Consider the following 19,074-nt stretch of genomic DNA (forward strand, 5'->3'; position numbering starts at 1 on the left):
GCAACCAGCACACTTAAAATCACTGACAATTGCTTTTTGAATCCAACCATTCAGCCACCTTTTATCCACGGTGTAGTCTTACTGTATCTCCTCAATTTGGCTACAAGAACACTAAGTGAGACTGTTTTGAGAGCTTTGCTGAAGTTAAAATGACATCCATCCCTCCTTCCGTGTCCACAGAGCCAGCCCATGTCATTGCAAAAGGAAATCAGGTTGGTCAAGCCCAGTTTCTCCTTGGTAAATCCACACTGGTTGTTCCCAGTCACCTTCTTGACCTTCACACACCAGTAAATGGTGTCCATAAGGACCTGCCCAATAATTTTAATACGGTCTGGGTCAGCCTGTAGCCACACACTTTACTTTTGAAGCTAAGCACAGTTGTTTTTTTTCAGATCACCAAAGAACTCCTCTGATCACCACAACCTCAGAGACTTTGGACAGCAGCTCCCTCAACACCAGAAGTACCCCATTTTGTCCCATGGACTTGCACATGCTCAATCTGCCATTCCCTAAAGTGACCCTTCTCTACAGTGGGTAATGCCATTATCCCCTAGGCTTTACAACTATGCACAAAGCCCTGAGAGCAGACTTTGTCAGTAAAGACCAAGGCAAAGAAAGCAATAAATAACTCAGACTTTTCCATGTTCTTTAACACTAGGTTACTTGCTCTGTTCACAGCAGGCCACATCTTTTGCTGCTATCAGACCTGCAGAAGCCTTCCTTTTGACCTTCAGATTCCTTTCATCACCAAACAAGCTTTGCCTTCTTAATTCCACCCCAAACTCGTCTGGAATGCCTATACAGTTCTTCACGTCAGCCTGCCTCTGATTCTGTGTGCTTCCTCTTAGCATTTAAGATCAGTTATGAGTTCTCTGTTCAACCACACCAGCCACCTGTTATGCCTCTCTATATTCTCACAGAGCAGAACGGATCATCTCTTTTCCTTAAGAAGGTTCTCCTTGAAGACTGATTATCTCTTTTTAGGTGTCTTTTCCTTTCAAGGCAGCCTCTCAAGGGATCCTGGATCAGTTTTCTGAAGAAGATGAAGTCTCTTCTCCTGAAGCCCACAGTCATTAGCCTGGTACTTGGCTTCCTCATTCCCCTGAGGATTTTAAACTGTGTCATTTCATGATCTGCCTATGGATAATATGTTCCAGTGCTGTACTGCCCTCTAGGAAAGAAATTTTTCCTAAAGCCTCTCAAAATGCCACTTGTGGCTGCGATCTTGTTACATTGCCTGCAGTTACCAACCACTTTGTCATCTTTGGAGCAGTCTACACATACTTGAAGGGCAGTTACCAGATCACCCCTTACCCTGCTCTTTCCCATCTAAACAAGCCTCTAATCCTTGTCCTAGGTACATCCTCTGACCCGAGTATCTCCACAGCCCTCCTCTCCAATTTCTCCATCTTCCCCTTGAAGTAGAAGGAACAAAACTAGATGCAGTATTCTAAGTTTGCCCTTACCAGTATCAAATAGCGGGGAATACAAATGTTCACCAGTCTGCTGCCTGTGCCCACCTGAAGTGTCACAATATGAGATTTGCCTTACGTGAAATGAGAGCGTTCTGTTGGCTCATATTCAGCTTGGCATGCACCACAGCCACCGACACCTTTTTAGCTGATGGCAGTCTGTCATTTCCTATCCTGTACTGACGCATGGAGTTATCACTTCCCCACTGAAGATACAGACAAGCTTCTCCAGTTATCTGCTCTAATTTCAAGTACGCAATAACTTAATAAATCTGTGGACTTCTTTCCAGTTTCCAGCTGTATTCTGTAGTAGCATTAACAGTAGTTTTTAGAAAGAAAAAAATTGATGCAGGCAGATTTCAGAGATTAAATTAGATCAGAAATTCATGTGCTATAGTACCACATTGTGCTTACGCATACCCTCATACTTCTTAAAAGAATGCTATAAGGCTTTCAGGCTCATCAACTCTCTACTTTGAGTAACCGATTACTGGAATTACCTTAATATGACATAATTTTTAATTTGAAGCTCAAGACAAAATACAGATCATCTTTCTTTAGAAAATAAAGAAAATTTTAATTGAAGAAAAGCAACAAACGAATCCTTCCAAGGCATCTCATATATATATTTTATATATATATATATTTTATATATATATATATATATAAAAAACAGTATCTTGGTTTTGCATGTGATCTCTGCAGCTGCCAAAATTTGGTGTTAATGTCTGTTTTGTCACTGACAAAGTAGTACATGCCACCAGATGGCATCTCCTAATCACATCCTCAAACTCACTCTTTCTGGTAGAAGGGAGCTTTGAAGCTGGAAGTCATTCTCCAACAATACAATCTACTCTAAACACACAGACATGTTAAACCAGTAAGCATGATTCCCTTCTAAATAAGCAGGGTGGTTTTATTTTGGAAAGAACTTGATGTTGTCTTTACCACCAAACCAAAGCAGAATTTAATATTGTACAGCACAACACTTCACTCGCTTAAGCCAGTTAACTCTTCTCTGTTTGCTGCAGTTCTTCATATTCTATAGGATCACTTTTTGTTGTTGTTGTTGTCGCTGTTAGTTTTGTTTTGGGTGTTTCGGTTTGATACCTGATCACCTCTTTTCAGTTTCACAGAAGTCAGTAGGCACTGATGTCAAATACTATGAAGTCCATACCACCTTCCTCAGGTTACAATGCTGCCCACCTGAAAGATGATTATCACCTATATTGCCCCTCAATTACTAGGAATCCGGATCATCTTTTCTCTGAAATTTTAAAAATCTTTATAGATTATTCTAGAAGATGAACTTTCAGTACTCCACCTTCTACATTATAGAGGACTTCTACATAATAAAGAAGAAAAGGAACACACTTTCCATAAGATTCCCATACAAAGACAAGATGTTAACAACATTCATCCAGATTCACACACGGAAAGGTAGTTAGGTCTTACAGGACACCTTGCTGAAAAGCTCTACGCCAGGATTCTGACCAACAGTTCAGATTGGTGATTACAACACAAATAGTTCTAGAGGTTTTAGAACTCACTCATAAAGTTTATTCTAAACTGAGAATTACTGGACTAGATTACTGGGTCACAGTCCATCTCCTTCACAAAAGAGACAAAGAATTTCTTCAGGCTGGCATTATTAAGCACCATTGCACATCTACAGTAACAAAAGATAACCCAAACATACTGTATGGAGTGAGGATGCTGTTTTTATGTTGGGGGGTTTGGTTTCCATTGCTCATTCCAATGAACTTGCTAAAGAACTATAACTTCCACTTTTAGCAGTGATTCAGGACCAATTTTTATGTCTTTTAATGACTGGAATGAGGTGGAGAAGGCTTTATCAGCTTATTCAGAGAAATCCACCAAACACCAAACACTATGTTTCCATACTTTTTCATTCCTTCATTAGCAAATTATTGTAGTTATCTAAAATACCTCCAGAAGCAAGCAGTTAAAAAAATGTCTAAGAAATATTGCAAGTCTGACAATTCCTTCCTTTCCTCATTTCATATTCACAAAAATTAGAAAATCTCTGAAAACAAAACATTTTGTACTATAACACACAAGTTTAATATTTTAAATCAGTCAAACCCTTCAAGTTCAACTACTCATTCAAATTAGGCCAGTTTTGGTTGTCAAATATATTATATTCAAGTAATTCATAAACTTACGTGAGGTACTTGGTCTTATGTAACCTTCAATCTAGGAAACAGACATAGATTTATATTAGATTTTCTGATTAAAATTTTTTAACAACAGTTCCTACTGCACCTGCCTCTAGAGACAGACCAACTACTTTTATTTGTCCTAGTATAGTATAGCCCATAATTTTATAGATTATATATAATCTTATCAATATAAATGAAATTTGAGAGAAAATTTGCATACATTTCAGAAAATGTAAGTTGCATAAATTAAGTCATTGGAAGTAAAGCACTAAAATCTCTGAAACATTTGACTCTGCCAGGACATTTTCTATCTTAAAAAAAAAAAAAAAAAAAAAAAAACCTTTTTAAAAATACACAACTTTGTTTTTTTTAAACAGGAATTTCAATGCTACTGTTCTTTTCCCCAGATTTTTTATGGCGACTTTAACTTAAGTCTTAGTTCTATTTAACAGTACATTTCCTAGATGCACACAGAAATTTAACACTATTTGTCAGCAGTACTTTTAACCTACTAGGTCAAACATAAATGCACTGATAAAATATACATTATTGGATACTTTACATTTACTTCCAACTACCTTATACATTTTTAATCCTTCAGTCTTCTCTAGCTCTCCTGCTACTCTTCTGAGAAATGAGACTTTGCATTCTTTTACATCTGATGTCTTTCTCTTCATTTTATCTGGAAATTCTTTAGACTGTTGGCAAAAACAGCTTTAGATGAGCAACACCAAAACTAATTTAATATTAAAAAGTTGTCACATTTCACTTTTTGAACAAGCTTTCAAAAGACTAGCAAACATTGTTTTGAGCATTAGGAAGTAGTTTCGTTTTGGTAGCCCCACTAGTTAAAGGTTAATGTTAAAATCATGTAAATTCAGATACTATGTGAAGTTCACTACTGAAAGGTAAGATCCTCTGTGCAATATCCAACAATGCCATGGGCATAATGAGGAATGAGAGAGAACCAATGCCCAAGAACCTGATCTTGGATGAGATTAAAATACTTAGGAAAAGACTTTGAGCAGATAGAGACCTGCACCCCTGGATCGCGTTTCCTCAGCAGCTCACAGCTTTATAGCTATTCATGCTGATCAGACTCACGAAGAGTCAATCATACAATTATTAGTGACTTATCATATGGGGGTTTAAACTTCAAACTTGATGAAGGTATTCATATAAAGGATAGCATCTTAGAGAAATTGTGATCAAAATGTAACATGGATATATTACTCACTATGTATGCTCTTCTGTGTTTATACCCACTGAGATGTTCTATCATGGGTGCCATCTCTGTATTAAACCCACACAGCTTGCATTCATAATGCGGCTCTTTTCTTCCTTCAAATCTGATTTCAACCACATGTTCTAAACCTGTAAAACAAGAGTTACAAACATCTATACTTACAATAGACTACTATAAACAGAAGTATTCTCTTCAAAATTGCTCACTAAAAGCCAAAAATAACAAAGAGAGCATTCCATTTTCTGAATTTCAACACTTCTTCAGGATCACAAAAATCAGATTTACTATCAACAACAGTTAAACTTCTCTCTTTACAATGCTTTATTCTGAAGAGGAAAAAAATCATCTATAGCAGATTTGCAAGCTCAATGAAACAAAAATCCTCATTCAACTACTTTTTCACACATAATATTTTTAAGAAACCAAAAAAGAACATTCCATTCAATACAGTCATGTAAGACAATTAATGGAGAAGTGTCAGTCAAAAAGAGAATGAGGATAGGAAATGCCACACAAACATCTGTATTAAAAAACTCCATTTAAACTACTTAGTCAAATGTAATTTGGACAGCATTTGAGTAGTGCAAAGTGCGTGCAGAAAGAACAATAATCCCTTCACAAAATTGGGTCCTTCATTGTCCAAAATACTCCATAAACTTTTAAGAATTAACAGGAAATAAAACAGATTTTCTTAATTTCTTTCCTAGAAATGACTGAAAGACAATGGCTTAGAAGTATTGAAAAATCTAAGTTTGATGATTATACCTAGCATGAAAAGTTTTAGTCTGAACAGCTTAAATGTACCAAGCAGCTTAAAACTAATAGGCAAAACCTGCAGCTGTTCCCCCTTATCCTCATTTACAATACTCTATACTTGTGAGGGGTTGATGGCAGCCAAGCACCACACAAAAATATTTGCTTACTTCACCCCACACCTCTCAGCAGGGTGGAGGAGAAAATAGGAAGAGCAGAAGCAAGAAAACTTGTGTGTCAAGATAAAGACAGTTTAATAGGTGAAAGAAAGAGGGGGTGAGAGGAAGCAAGGAAAAAAAAAAGTCAAGCAAAAGCAGTCACCTCCCAGTCTCTTGTTCATCTCCTGCCTACTCAAGGGGCAGGGGACAGGGACCCAGACTGGGAAGAAGCAGCAGCCTTGATACTGTGCAGTGCTCAGCAACAACCAAAGCACCGGTGTGTCATCAACACTTTTAGTTACAAATCCAAAACAGCACCGTACAGGATGCTATGAAGAAAGTTAACTCTATCTCAGACACCCTACTGCATTCTACTGTTAAATCTTAACTCCAAAAATAAATTATCAGCATTTCTTACTCAGCTCTTTATCGGGGAACATATTTCGCCAGGCCACCATTATGTACTAGCAACACTAAGGCCACCGACAATCAGCATTGTTTATTCTCTCCTAAGGGTTTATCCTCTCCTAATCTAGTCATTAGAAAGCAAACCTTAATCTTGTTACTTTCAGTAGTTCCAAAGCCAGTAAGGAAAAACAACCCATTGGACAGAGACTTAGGTATATCCCATGAAATGAAAAACCACAAAGAATCACCAGATAGCATGCAAAAGTCTAGTTGGAGGCCAGTATCTAGAAATGAACTCCCCAGTGACCCCAGGGTTCAATACCAGTCCAACCCCGTTTAACATCTTCATAAATGACCTGGATGATGGGGCAGAGGGCACTCTCAGCAAGCCTACAGACACTAAACCAAGAGCAGTGGCTGATAAGCCACATGGTTGTGCTGCCATCCAGGGACCTCAAAAGGCTGGAGACATGGGCTCACAGGTACTTACTCCAATTCAACAACGTGACATGCAGAGACCTGCACCTGGGGAGGAACAACCCCAGACACCAGCATGTGTTGAAGTAGCTTTGAAAAAAAGGGCCCAGGGGGATACCAAGTTGAAAGTGAGCCGGCCTTGTGGCAAAGAAAGCAAACAGTACCCTGGGCTGCATGAGGAGCGCTGCCAGCAGGAGAGGCCTATCCTCTCCATTCAGCGCTGGTAATGCCACACACGGAGAACTGTGTCTAGTTCTGGGCTCCCCCTTACAAGAGAGAGATGGACATACTGGAGAGAATCCAGCAAAGTGGCGCAGAGATGATGAAGGGACATGAGCACCTCTCATAGGAAGAAAGGCTGAGAGAGCTGGGACTGTTCAGCCTGGAAAAGAGAAGGCCCAGGCGTCAACCTCAGTGTGTATAAATACATGTGAAGGGACGGTGCAAAGACATAGCCAGGCTCTTCACAGCAGTGCCCAGCGACAGGACAAGAGGCAATGGGCACAGACTGAAACACGGGAGGTGACATCTGAACGTAAGGAAACGCTTTTTCACTATGAGCATGACGGAGTACTGGAACAGATTCTCTGTGGAGTTGTGGAGTCTCCATCCCTGGAGCTATTCCAAAGCCATCTGGACACAGTCTCAGGCAACCTGCTCGGTGATCCCGCTTGAGCAGGGCGGGTGGACAACATGACTTCCAGAGGTTCCTTCCAACCTCAACCATCCTGTGAAAATCATCTTTATACAGACGGTTTCTTCAGGAACAAGTTATCGCACGATTAAGGTGTACAGAAGAGGTGGCCTTTACAGTGGTCGCATATAACAAGCTAAATTTTAAAAGTTATAATGTGTAAGATAAATTCTATTAATTATCCAACATCAGTTACAAAAAATGAAACAATATTTAAAATATCACTTTATTTCAAAACAAAGGAAAGCTATTTGGTCACAAATGCAAAGACATGCCATTTAGAAAACAAAACAAACAAACGAAAACATACCAACTAGAGGTTCTTCTCTTTTGGGATCATTCATAAAATCCTTCAGACAGGTTATGTCCTTTGTGAGTCCTCTCTTCACTGAGATAAAAAATACACATAAAGAAATATTACACTAAAATGACCAAATACATTAGACAGCTTGCACATAATTTCTATGATGTTAAAGGAGTTTCTAGTGGGACTTAAGGAGGACAAAATTAACTTGTACTCTGAAACGTGCAAGCAAAATGGCTAAGATTTCAATCACTCACAAGAAGATTTCAGCGCTACATTTTCCATAACATTTTTACACACATGGAATTAATGTCTTCAAGAGAACCAAAGGAGTAAAAGAGATCTTCTAACAGATTCCAATTTACTGATGAAACGTCCCCAAGTTTATATTCATACCATGCCCCATACCATGTCAGTTATCCAAAAAGAAGGAAAAAAAAAAAAAAAAAACAAAAAAACACCAACCCCTAAAACCATTTTGTGCTCATATTGCTCATGCAGACTGCTTGTTTGGAAATGAAGTTCAAGAATCACATTGTCTTAAATCTAACAAAGAAGACATCGGCTTCGCTAATATGGCAAACTCAAACTCTTCTTCTGCCCTGGGCAGACCAGAAGCTGCACAACCACAGTGATTATGCTCCTGAGCCTGAACCAGCAGTGTTTCAGACCGGGGTATAGCTCGCTCCTCAATGGGTTTTATTTGCTTAGTTTTTACACTGTCTTTAAACTCTTTTAAGAGAGTCAGCTCAGAGCACCAGCTACATCTATCTGCAAAACCAGAGGCATTAAACGTATCTAAGTCTTAGCCATTATAAAAGTACACACTGAAGTGTTAAAATACGTGTTTTTAATCTGAGAAAAAAGGAAATAGAACTCATCTTCCTAACTGCATACACCTGTATTTTAGCCTACTAGTGAATTGCCTGAGAAGTCATAAACACTGCTAGTTTCTTCAAACCTGAGCAGAAGTGGAAATATAACAGGCACCAAACAATACAGTATTGACTTCTGTCCTAGGATACTGGGTTATGGTTTAAAAAGAAAAAAAAAACACTTCATGAGGACATTGAATTTATGCCATTCCAGTAGGAACAAGCTTTTACTGCAATCAAGTCAAATGCTAGAGCTGCACACAAAAAAAAATACTTTACATAGTGCCAGGACTTCATTTATATGGAATATCTGTCATAACTTAACTGTGGTAGAAAACACCTGATGGAACACCTCCTGGCACAGGATAAGCATGGCCCAAACCCACCAAAATTTTATTTTACACGTCTTGTTAAGTTTTATTTTTGTGGTTTGTTTTTTTTGCCTGACGTGATATGCAGCAGCAGCATAGTGTGACAAAGTCGCCATGTAACAAGTTGGTGCCATGTAGTATGTCTCCGTAGACAGATTTTTAACAAGTCTTCAATGCATCAGAGTTAAAATATAACCCTGTGCCTGTGTAGTAGCTCTCAGTGATTGCCATGTGATCTTTCGGGCTAAATCTGGAAAGAGCGAGGTTGAAAAAAGTTAAAGGCCTTTAAAAGGTAGTGGCTGTTTTCTTCTTGCTTCCCGACATGCAACTAGATATTGTCTTAGTATTTGTCTTAGTATTATCGTGATAAGAGCCCATACTGTTCTTGTTTTACATGCTTTTGTTCTGCTAAACTTTCACTGTATTATGTGCGTACACATGCACGCTACAAAATGTTCAGTTGAAAACTTCATGAACTAAAAAACATTAGATTGGTGTCAGATAATCAGGAAGAAACACCGCTGTCTCAGGTTTGAAAGTCTTTCAGTGAAAATATCTGTAACTTCATATCCTTCTAAGAACTTTTCTTAAATAAATTAAGCCTCACACAAAAGAAAAGCAATGGTTCAAGTGTTTCATAACTTGTATTGTTTCTTAGTAAACCATCATCAACAAAAAGCTTTGATCATCATTAAAATAAAACTATCAATTTCAAAGGTGTATTTAAAAAGAAGGTTAGCTTATTTATATTCAGCTACCTGGTCTCTGTGTTTCATACTTCATTGGAGTTCGGACTGGAGCTGGAGGACCTAAGATGACAGTTTGACAGTCAGATCGCTTCTTCTCACATACTTTTATTAAGTACAGAGTAGATCATCCAAACACGTTAAAGAACTGAGCAGTTATCTTCATTGTGCAAGCTTAATATAGGCTCAGTGGTAACAGTATTTCATCTTGGTACACTTCCCTTCTTTAACTTTATTCCTCTAAGCAAGAAAAAGCCTTCTTTTCCATTCACCTTCCCCACTAATACAATGTACCAAACATATAGGTGAGTATCACAGAAGTGTAGAGTACTCAATTTTTATTTCATTTTTAATTGCTTTTCATACAGTCTAGTTATTTTATTTTAGCTATTCATTATTGTCTGCAACTGCAGGTCCAGTGGCATTGGTGCCTGATGACAAATCCTTATCTAAAGGTTTAGAGCCTTGGCACAGCCCTAGGTCATTAAATTTTATGCAGAACAGTAGTGTCTTTTACGTAGGTATCTGTGTATATTCTTAACCACTCAGTTTCAGGATGAACGTTTAAACATGCTTCTGTAAAGATGATTCTACCTCCTTCATTTGTAACTATTCCCTTACCCCTCTCTCATTCAAATCCATACACAGTCATACCCTAGGTGAGCTTTAATGATGCTTTCAGCATTTTGGAAGTTGTGACATCCAAGATTAAAACAAACTGATACACCAGTATTCATTTATTGGAAAATCTGAAAGTTATGTTAAGCTTAACAAACATGAAAGATTAGACTACATATTTGCTCATGCAATTCCTGTTTTTGAAGTGAATTTGAAGTGAAAATATTTTTCCATCCTTTTAGTAAATATATCTTGTATACAGCACTGGTTTCTTCCTCTTTCTGCATAAGATTAGCAGTGAATAGATGCATACCGAAACTGTATCAGATCAAAGCTGCAAATATTCTGCAAACATTCTGCAAACAGCTACGCAATATTAACATAAGGGAGAGAGATAAGTAAATGTGGCCTCTGATTTCTCAGAAGTTATCTGAAGCTTTTTACTGAAAAAAGTAAAGACCATGGTAGCATAAATAAAAGTATCCGCAGATACTTTACAAGTATGAAAACTACTTATTTCCAGAGTTGTTCAGTTAACACACACAGCCTGAGTTAGATTCCAGGTCCAGCATCTGCGGTCTGACAACATGGCCAAACAAACAACACAAACAGGCACCTATGCAGTAAGATTTTGTCACACTTAAATTTGTTTACTTCCAGGAACATACTGTGTTTGCAGAGAATTGTGCCAGAAGCAGCTCACAGTGCAGTTTGCCATAATGTGGCTGAGGCTTACACATACGGTCAAGTTAAAAGTCAGTTGTAGCTCCTACTATCGCCAAAGATAACAGCGTGTATAACAGCATGTATTTTTTTCTTTCCTTGTTTTCAAACATTTGCAGGCAGTTAGAATAATGTCTGCTAACAGTTTCACAAAAGCAGTTATAATCCTGAAGATGCTCTCCCATGTGGTGAGGCTAGTTTTAGATACTAACATTTAAGCTTGATGTGTACAAGCTCCCTGGCTTTGCAATTCTAGTAGCAAAGGGTTATTTCTTAAATATCTCAAAACCACAACACAGTAGTATTTTCCCTTAAAGTATATCAGGCTGACAAATGAGCTGAAAATCAGCTGGACTGCCAGGATCAAAGGACAACGAGCAACAGCCCAGCCTCTTCCTGGTGTCCAGTAAGCTGCAGCGTAGCCCAGGGACCAATTCCAGGGCTCATAACAATTAACCTCTTCATCAGTAACCTAGTTGAAGATGCACAGAAAACCCTCAGCAAGTTCACAGACAAGATGAATTCAGGGAATACAACTGATGTCAAAGATTTCAAAGATTTAGTTGAGCAGGATCTTGGGTGCACTGAGCCTTAAAGAAACTTTAATGTAAGAAATACAGAGTTCTACAGCTGAAGTAACCCCACTCACAAGCACAGGCTGAGCAGTTAAGAACCCGACACTTATGATGGATGTTAAGTTGGATAGTGGCCAAAAGCAAGCCTGTTATAAACAAGGCAAACCTCCTACTGGAAGCCTGCACAGGCAGCAAACTTCTAGGTAACTTATCCTCCTGCATTTGGTACTTGTGAGGATGTCTGGTTTCGTGCCTCTCCCATTTATAGTGCAATGTGAAAAAAAGAGAGGGTCTAGGGGAAGGGCAGCAGATCTAGAGGTTAGACTCATCTTTGTAACTGATGTTCACGTATTCTTTGGGGAGGTGGCAAAGGCATATAAATAGCTCCTTAGGAGGCTGAGATTTATTTTGTTAGGATAAAATTCTTCTTTAAGGGAGGGCAGCAAATACAGACTGATTAAACAGAGGTAGAGGGCTCTGTCCTTGGAGATGTTCAAAGATTCAATAAGCAAGGAATGATTCTCCAGCACTGGCAGTAGTCCTACTTCAGTCAGGAAGTTAAATTCAATAGCCTCAGGAAATCCCTTCCAAATAGGGATTTTTAGATATAGATTACTAGTATCTGGAAAATACTCTATGAACAAAACAACCAGAACACTTCTCATTTCAATACTTAATATTTAATGACATGGCCCTGAATACATTTCTTTGAACTCCACCTTTTGCATCTATTCCTGCATTTGTAGTGCGCAAACATTCATTTTAACTGCCAGAAATAGAAGTGCTATGTCTCAAAACTTAAGGACAGTTTCAGATGTTGCCAATTCAATTGCTCACCAACAACAATGTAGCGGACTCAGCACAACAGACTCACTTTTGAAAACAATAGGTGAAGTACACAGAGTCTATACTCCATTGTACAGGGGAAAACTCCAAGAGAGGTGATAAAGCTGGGCTAGCATTCAACCTTAGCACTTTGATTATTCTGACAACTTCTGAAGTATTTTCTATTCTAGTCTGAACTCAGAAAAGAGCTTCCAGGTTCCCTTCCTTTGAAAATTTAGCAGTAGTTTTACACCGTAAAAGCTTACATATACTAATTAATGCTTGGCAGATACTGAGTATGGAGAGGCATATTTAAGAAAATAAAATCTTATAATCACAAAGCTGAAATGCTGATTGGGATCGGTTTTCCACTGCTGAACCCAAGGCAGAATATGATTTGTGCTTTCACTCACTGGAAAGGAATGACTAGACAGTGCTGTTAAAGTGCAGCTAATCTTCAGATCTGATTCTTCCCCTCAGCCCCATGCATTACAGGATGATTGTAATGAAGCTCCTTACTCACAACATGACTTAACAGCTCAAAGTTGAAGAATGTAGAGGCAGGCTGCTAGATCCAACAGCTAAACACCTACAACATTCCTCATTACACTTTTCAGAGCCTTCTATGAGAAGTCTTTGAGGAAGCACTGCAAATTAACTCTGCACTTCCTGTAATGCAAGAAAAAATCCCTAGGCTGTGCAAAAGTTCCATTAATCCACTCTTTTTTGTGGAAAGTTGTGGAAAATTAGTTTCACCAATGCAGACAGGCAGCCCAGAAGTGGCTTTAAAAGGGCTCATCCTCTATACTACTAGAACAAGGTAGGGGGAGTAAGTCACTGGATTTCACTATTGCCTGGGGAACACTGCCAAACATGTATAATTTTATTCCCCCAGTGTTTAGTGCCTCTTGCTCAAAGCAAGAACAGTTTTCCAAACTTCCGCCTCCTCTGGCCCAAAAGAGGTAGGAAAGAAATACTTAATCTCCTTCCTGATACCTGAACATAGAAGCGCAACTGCCTCAACTAGAGCTAAAAGAAGCCTTTCATCTGTTCAATTACTGCTGTCTGAAGAAATCACAACTGAACTTCATGAACTTACTGAGCTTTGATTTAACTTAGTGAAGTCTTAAGACTTCAGTATCTTCCCTTCCCACATCATCCGTTGAGACTGTCTTCTAAACTTCTTGAGAGCAGGCAAAAAAAACACAACCAGAAACCAAGTTCTTGTCGCCACAAAAATAATTTGTTGATAGCTTTGCCATATGGAAACTTGAATGATATCCAGATGTCCTTCTTACAAGGAAGTGGTACTTCTCCAACCACAAGCATCTGTAAACAGACTCATTTCCTGGCTTCATTGACTTTAAAGGCAATGAGATTGTACAGTTAAACAGTCAGGTTAGTCACGCTCCCCACTGCTGGAAATACTCAGCATCCAAATAATTGTGGGTTTTCTGTTTTTGTAATTTTGGTTTGTGAATGATACCAATACTGGTCTTGCTCTCCCTGATGAGAAAGGAATTTTTTTTTTAAATTCCACAGCAAGGAAGAAATTGCTTATACTGTTGTAGTATGTTTTAAGAATGCCAAACATCTTCTGAAGTACCCACTCTTCTTTGGACAGTGCACATTTCAGATACCTGTCAGATTTTGCCCCAAGAGATTTCCAAGAAAACTCATCCTTTACTTTGACAATATCCATGCCTTTTTACTCCTGGTCCTTAAGACTCCACCATGAACATGCTGCCACATTTCACTTTCACTGGAGTGTTTGATAACACAAACATTAGAATAGCACCAGAGACCCAACAGCAGTAAGAGCAACCCATGAGTTTATATCCTGATGTCACACAGGACTCATACTTTACATAGTACATGTAAATTAAGAATATCCATGGTTATTCAAAATATTTCACTACGTAACTCCATAAACAAACTGTATACATTTGTTCATGCTTACCACATGTCTGCAAAGTTATTTAAAATGAAAAACAAAAGCCAAGCATATTTGGAGTTTATTCTTATATCTCATTGACAGAACACCAATGGATTTCCTGGATCTAGTGACTCACAAGGGATAACTGTGTCACTGGTGACCTGTACAGAACTTCTCAAACTCTCCCACAGAGATCTTAAATAATTGTGCACTGTGGTCCCCAGCATGAAAACTGGATTGCCATCTTTGAGAAGTTCCTTAAGTGGAAAGCTCTTCTACCTTGAACAAAAACCCCGACCATCCCATCCCATCCCCAACACAAAAAACAAGCAAACAAAACCACACACACCCCTGAAACATAGAAATAAACTTCACAAAGCTACTTTTTGGCCTTCTTTGGACAAGTAAACCATGACGATGGCTTACAAGTCGGCTTCCCATGTCTGGATCTTCATGGAAGTAGAATTCAAGATGGATAAAGCAGAATAGAGACATGAGTGTTCATACTATTGATTTCACATTAAAAGTAAAAAAGACGTCGATAGCTTCAACATGATCACTGAGATTCAGAACCTTCTGGATGAAATATAACAACTTACAAAGCTTCTGCCATGCAGTATCCTGTGATGCTGGGACTCCTCCAAAATTTAACTCTAGCTTGTTTACCAAAGTTTCACTACAAGATTCTCCTCTTTAATAATCGGGAACTTGAACCTCTCTTCCAGTTCCATAAGACAGTCATAAGATTTTGACCTGTGACATTTCTGGGAATGCAGTGGTTGTAATGACCGTATGTTCTTACCCTGAAACTTCCCTGGAATGCTGAGCTTGCAGTACATGAAGCAGTATCATTTTCTAAAGCCGTAGGTCTTTGCAACAGACTCTTGTATTCCACCACTCTTTCTACTGTCTTCCTGCCACTCCTTCTGTCCTTGTTTTCAAGTCTCATTTTCTGTCCCATGCACTCTTTGCACTACTCCTCCAAAACAAGATGTTATGGTCTTGAAGCAGGTACCTCTTCGAGAATCAAGTTTGCAAGATCACATTCAGTGGTACTACTTTTAATGACCATTTCCAATGAGGAATACCAAAATAGGTGTAGGAACCCATTTTTGACTAGAAGCATTGGCCTGTGGCCAAACAAGTCTGTTGCTGCTGAGGTATAGATACAATTCTAGACTGCTCATATCCACTGAAGAGACCTCTGTGCTTTCAGAACTTTTGCAGTTCTGAAAAGGAGCCGCATTACCAGTATTTCTAAAAATTGAAGATCTGCACGCAGTGCTCACATCTGCTGGGGCAGAATGTCTCATAATTGCTCACACACGTGAATGATGTCTTGCACTGAGCCTGTTTTCAGCACCAAGCCACCAGAGCAGCTAACGAAGCCCAGTCTTAGAAAATACTCTGACCAGTGTTTTTTCTGTGTTGTTCTCCCGTGTTGATTCTTCAGGGTGCAGGTGGTGAGCTCAGCCTGCAACACTTCCCTCAGTAGAAGACTGAGGCTCTTCTCTGTGCAGACATGCATTTTCAGGAACCCTTGATTAACCTGGTTCAAGAGATACTGGGCAGCAAACAAAGCCAGAATGTGTTTCTGTAAGCCTTGTTTCTTAGGAGAACACACTGAAAATACAAACTAGAAATGGGAGGCTCATTTCTTGTGATGACTGACATTAAGTCCCTCTTGCTTTATAATCTTCAGATTGTTTTTTAAGCCAGTACTCCCATGTATGCCAGTGTTCTCTTGCTTGCAGTACTTTCAAAATCTTGTACAGTGTTTTTACATCATTCCATGTCCACTGTGAGCAAGTTATATCCCAAGTTTCCAGTCTTTTACCATTACTCTTATTTCCCATGGGCACATGACAGTCTGGATGCATGTTCTCAGCTTATGGGGATGAGATACCCCAACAACTCAGTTTACATTGAATAGGTCTTTGCTACTCCAAGTCCACACTACAATAAAGAAAGGCATAACATTCCTGTGATGCAGCTAGGCAAATTCAGCACAGGTAGAGCAGCAGCTGCAACAGTGCTATGTTAGCCTACTCACATAGGTGCTTAGTATACTGCCTGAAGCTTAGCAGTGAGTGCATGAAGCTGACAAACAAGTGGAAGACAGTTTAGCCTGGGAAGGTAAGAAACAAATACTGACTATTCATCCCTCTGCTAAATAGATATACAAATATTTAGATGTGGAAAGGCATAATTAAAGCTCCATGCTCTAAAACATTTCTTTATTCAACTGTTCATTAGATAAGTATCTCAGGAGATTGTTCAGCATATAAAGAAAAACACAGCTACAGACAGATCTGGCAAATGCAGATAACTGAACTACTGGAAAAGCAACACATTAAAACCCCCAAGCAATATCCATACTAAGAGGCTGGAAAGAATAAAGTGTTATACTTACAATAGACAGTCTTGGGTCTCAGGGCTTTTTCTTTCTTTAATTATGAAGATGCAAGTCATCCCAAAATAAAATAAGAAAAACAAATTAATGTGCTGCATGATTTGAAGGAAAAACCCCTGTACTTCCTGAATGAAGCCTTTGCAGACAAGTTACAATACAGGCCAAAGTTTCCATTATAAAGGCTCTAATTTTTCCTATCTGATGATTTTCTGCAAGAGCTGGAAGTACTGCCAAAACTATACTTACAGCTAAGGTTAATTTCAAGAAAGCCTTAGTATTAAGTTTTAAGAGATGATTATGGCTTGAAACATGTCAAGGATGCCAGACAAAACCTTCATTTCTGCATGGCTGCAGCTTGTAAAGTTCCTAAAGTTCAAAAAACTGTAGTTCCAACAACAACCAAGAAAAGAATGGAAAAATAAGCTAACAAAGAACAGCTCCACCACCATATAGGGTGGATTTGGATAAACCTCCGGACAAGCCAGGTCTCCTGGAAGTTTATTCATACCATGAAGAACAGGAAAAACAGCTTTCATCAGCTGAATTCAGGACAGATCACTTTTGGAAGCATCTCAGAAAAAGAAGAACTTAGTTTTCCATTTCAAAACCTGGCTAAAACCAATAGTGACGCATTTGGAGACCTTTCTGGCAAACAAACACAAACTTCCCATTTAAAAGAATGAAAGAGAAGTGTCATCGTTCTACCAGAAGGACAGTTGTTTGCTTATGAGCACTCCATGGATTTGAGTGCTATATTTTCAGCATTCAGTGCTGTGGAAGAGACATTGAAAGTCAGTGTAACAGTTCAGTAAGAAGTAAGACTGATGCAATAGGTGTTTGTTCAGGAAGCCAAATAGTTGTTTTTCCATGGTAGTTTTAAAATGGAAGTCACCTAAGTGCCAGTATCATCACAGGTAAGTGGGTGGTGGTGTATGAACTCAGCAGGATTTTGTAAGCTTGGAATACAGACAGTCTGCCTGGTAGCCATCCTGCCAGGAGTATTTCTACTGTGTACAAAGCCACCTGTCATTCTACTCCAGTTTTACAGTAAACAGCTGCTAATACCTAACATTTCACAGACATGTAGAAAACATCAGAAACTGTGAGCTGCCATTAAAAGTTTCCTGACCATTTTTAAACAATTCAGATTGCACTTGGATTACTGCTTTAACATTCAAAGTGTTGTTCCACAGCTGAGACTGATACATCCACTTCACTTATGATGTTTTCTTAAGACTACTTAAAAGAAAGATAAGCAGGAAAAAAAGCAAAACTACCTCAGGAATAAAGATTCTTACACATTTGGTAAGAAACTTATTCTCTGCCCTGGGCCATATGTCACAAGCAAGTTACAACAGCTGTTTTTGAGCTAAGACTGTAAAAAGTTAGTGTAACTTTTAACAAAGTGTCTAACTTTGAGAAGCCACAACTCAAAAACTGCTGTCTCTCAGGGTTCAAACCTTCCATGTGCAGTTCTCAGAGATACTTCTTACTTTTCACACATTTCAAGTTCACAGGTTATCTAACAAAACACCGTTTCACAGTTGTATAAGCATCATTTACTTCTTCCTAAACATACACATTTCAGAAATCACAAACTAGATATTAGCAACCTATACACTGAAATCATTTATTCCATTTCTTAAAGTGTGAGGCTGACAAATGTCAAGAGCTCTACATTTTAAGCTAGTTTGTAACATGAAGATAGGCTACAGATCATAACAGCATACTAAACACTTCTGGAGGCAGAACGTAACCAATATAATGGCACAGCAAGTTGCCAGTATCTGAAGCCTAACTATGTTAGCACTTCAGGTATCAAAACAAGTGTCCAACTGAAGTGTTCTTCCAAGCACAGGTGATTTTAATGTCATATCAAAGGAGAGGTAAGTTGTTTGTACTTCAGATTATTTTCAACCACCATTTCTGATGTACAACAGTGCTTTCTGACCAGCTTACCATAATCACTGAAAGTAACATTCAGCTGTTCTCAAAGTTGATAATAACAAGCCAATTCCCAATTCCAATTTTTAAAGAGCTAACGAGTATATGAAAAATATATGATTGCTATTGTTTGTCAATCCCCAACCCCCAAATACCCGTTCAGCAACAAAACCATGAAGCCCATCTGTATGCAACTATGCAAAGATCACAAGACACTCAACATGAGATATACACAGCCTTGCACTGTGACCATCCCCATCTGTGTTTTTACATCAGTACTACTTACAGGATTTAGGCCTCAAATTATCAGCACTAGAAAAATTAGATGAGCAATCCGCTTACTACTCTAAAAC

General features: G+C 38.7%; 1 protein-coding gene across 1 annotated transcript in view; it reads right to left on the bottom strand.

The window, feature by feature from the left end:
• Positions 1-19,074, bottom strand: part of LOC121066052 — a 37,749-nt gene that overhangs the window by 13,887 nt on the left and 4,788 nt on the right. The window contains exons 4-9 of the mRNA XM_040549378.1: positions 16,778-16,811; positions 9,700-9,750; positions 7,702-7,779; positions 4,893-5,029; positions 4,234-4,353; positions 3,659-3,689 (exon numbers count right to left, since the gene is read on the bottom strand). Of these exons, the coding sequence (XP_040405312.1) occupies positions 3,659-3,689; positions 4,234-4,353; positions 4,893-5,029; positions 7,702-7,779; positions 9,700-9,750; positions 16,778-16,811 (451 nt within the window). The remainder of the gene's footprint in view (positions 1-3,658; positions 3,690-4,233; positions 4,354-4,892; positions 5,030-7,701; positions 7,780-9,699; positions 9,751-16,777; positions 16,812-19,074) is intronic.

Source organism: Cygnus olor, chromosome 2 (assembly GCF_009769625.2).
Source record: "Cygnus olor isolate bCygOlo1 chromosome 2, bCygOlo1.pri.v2, whole genome shotgun sequence".
Classification (NCBI taxonomy): domain Eukaryota; kingdom Metazoa; phylum Chordata; class Aves; order Anseriformes; family Anatidae; genus Cygnus; species Cygnus olor.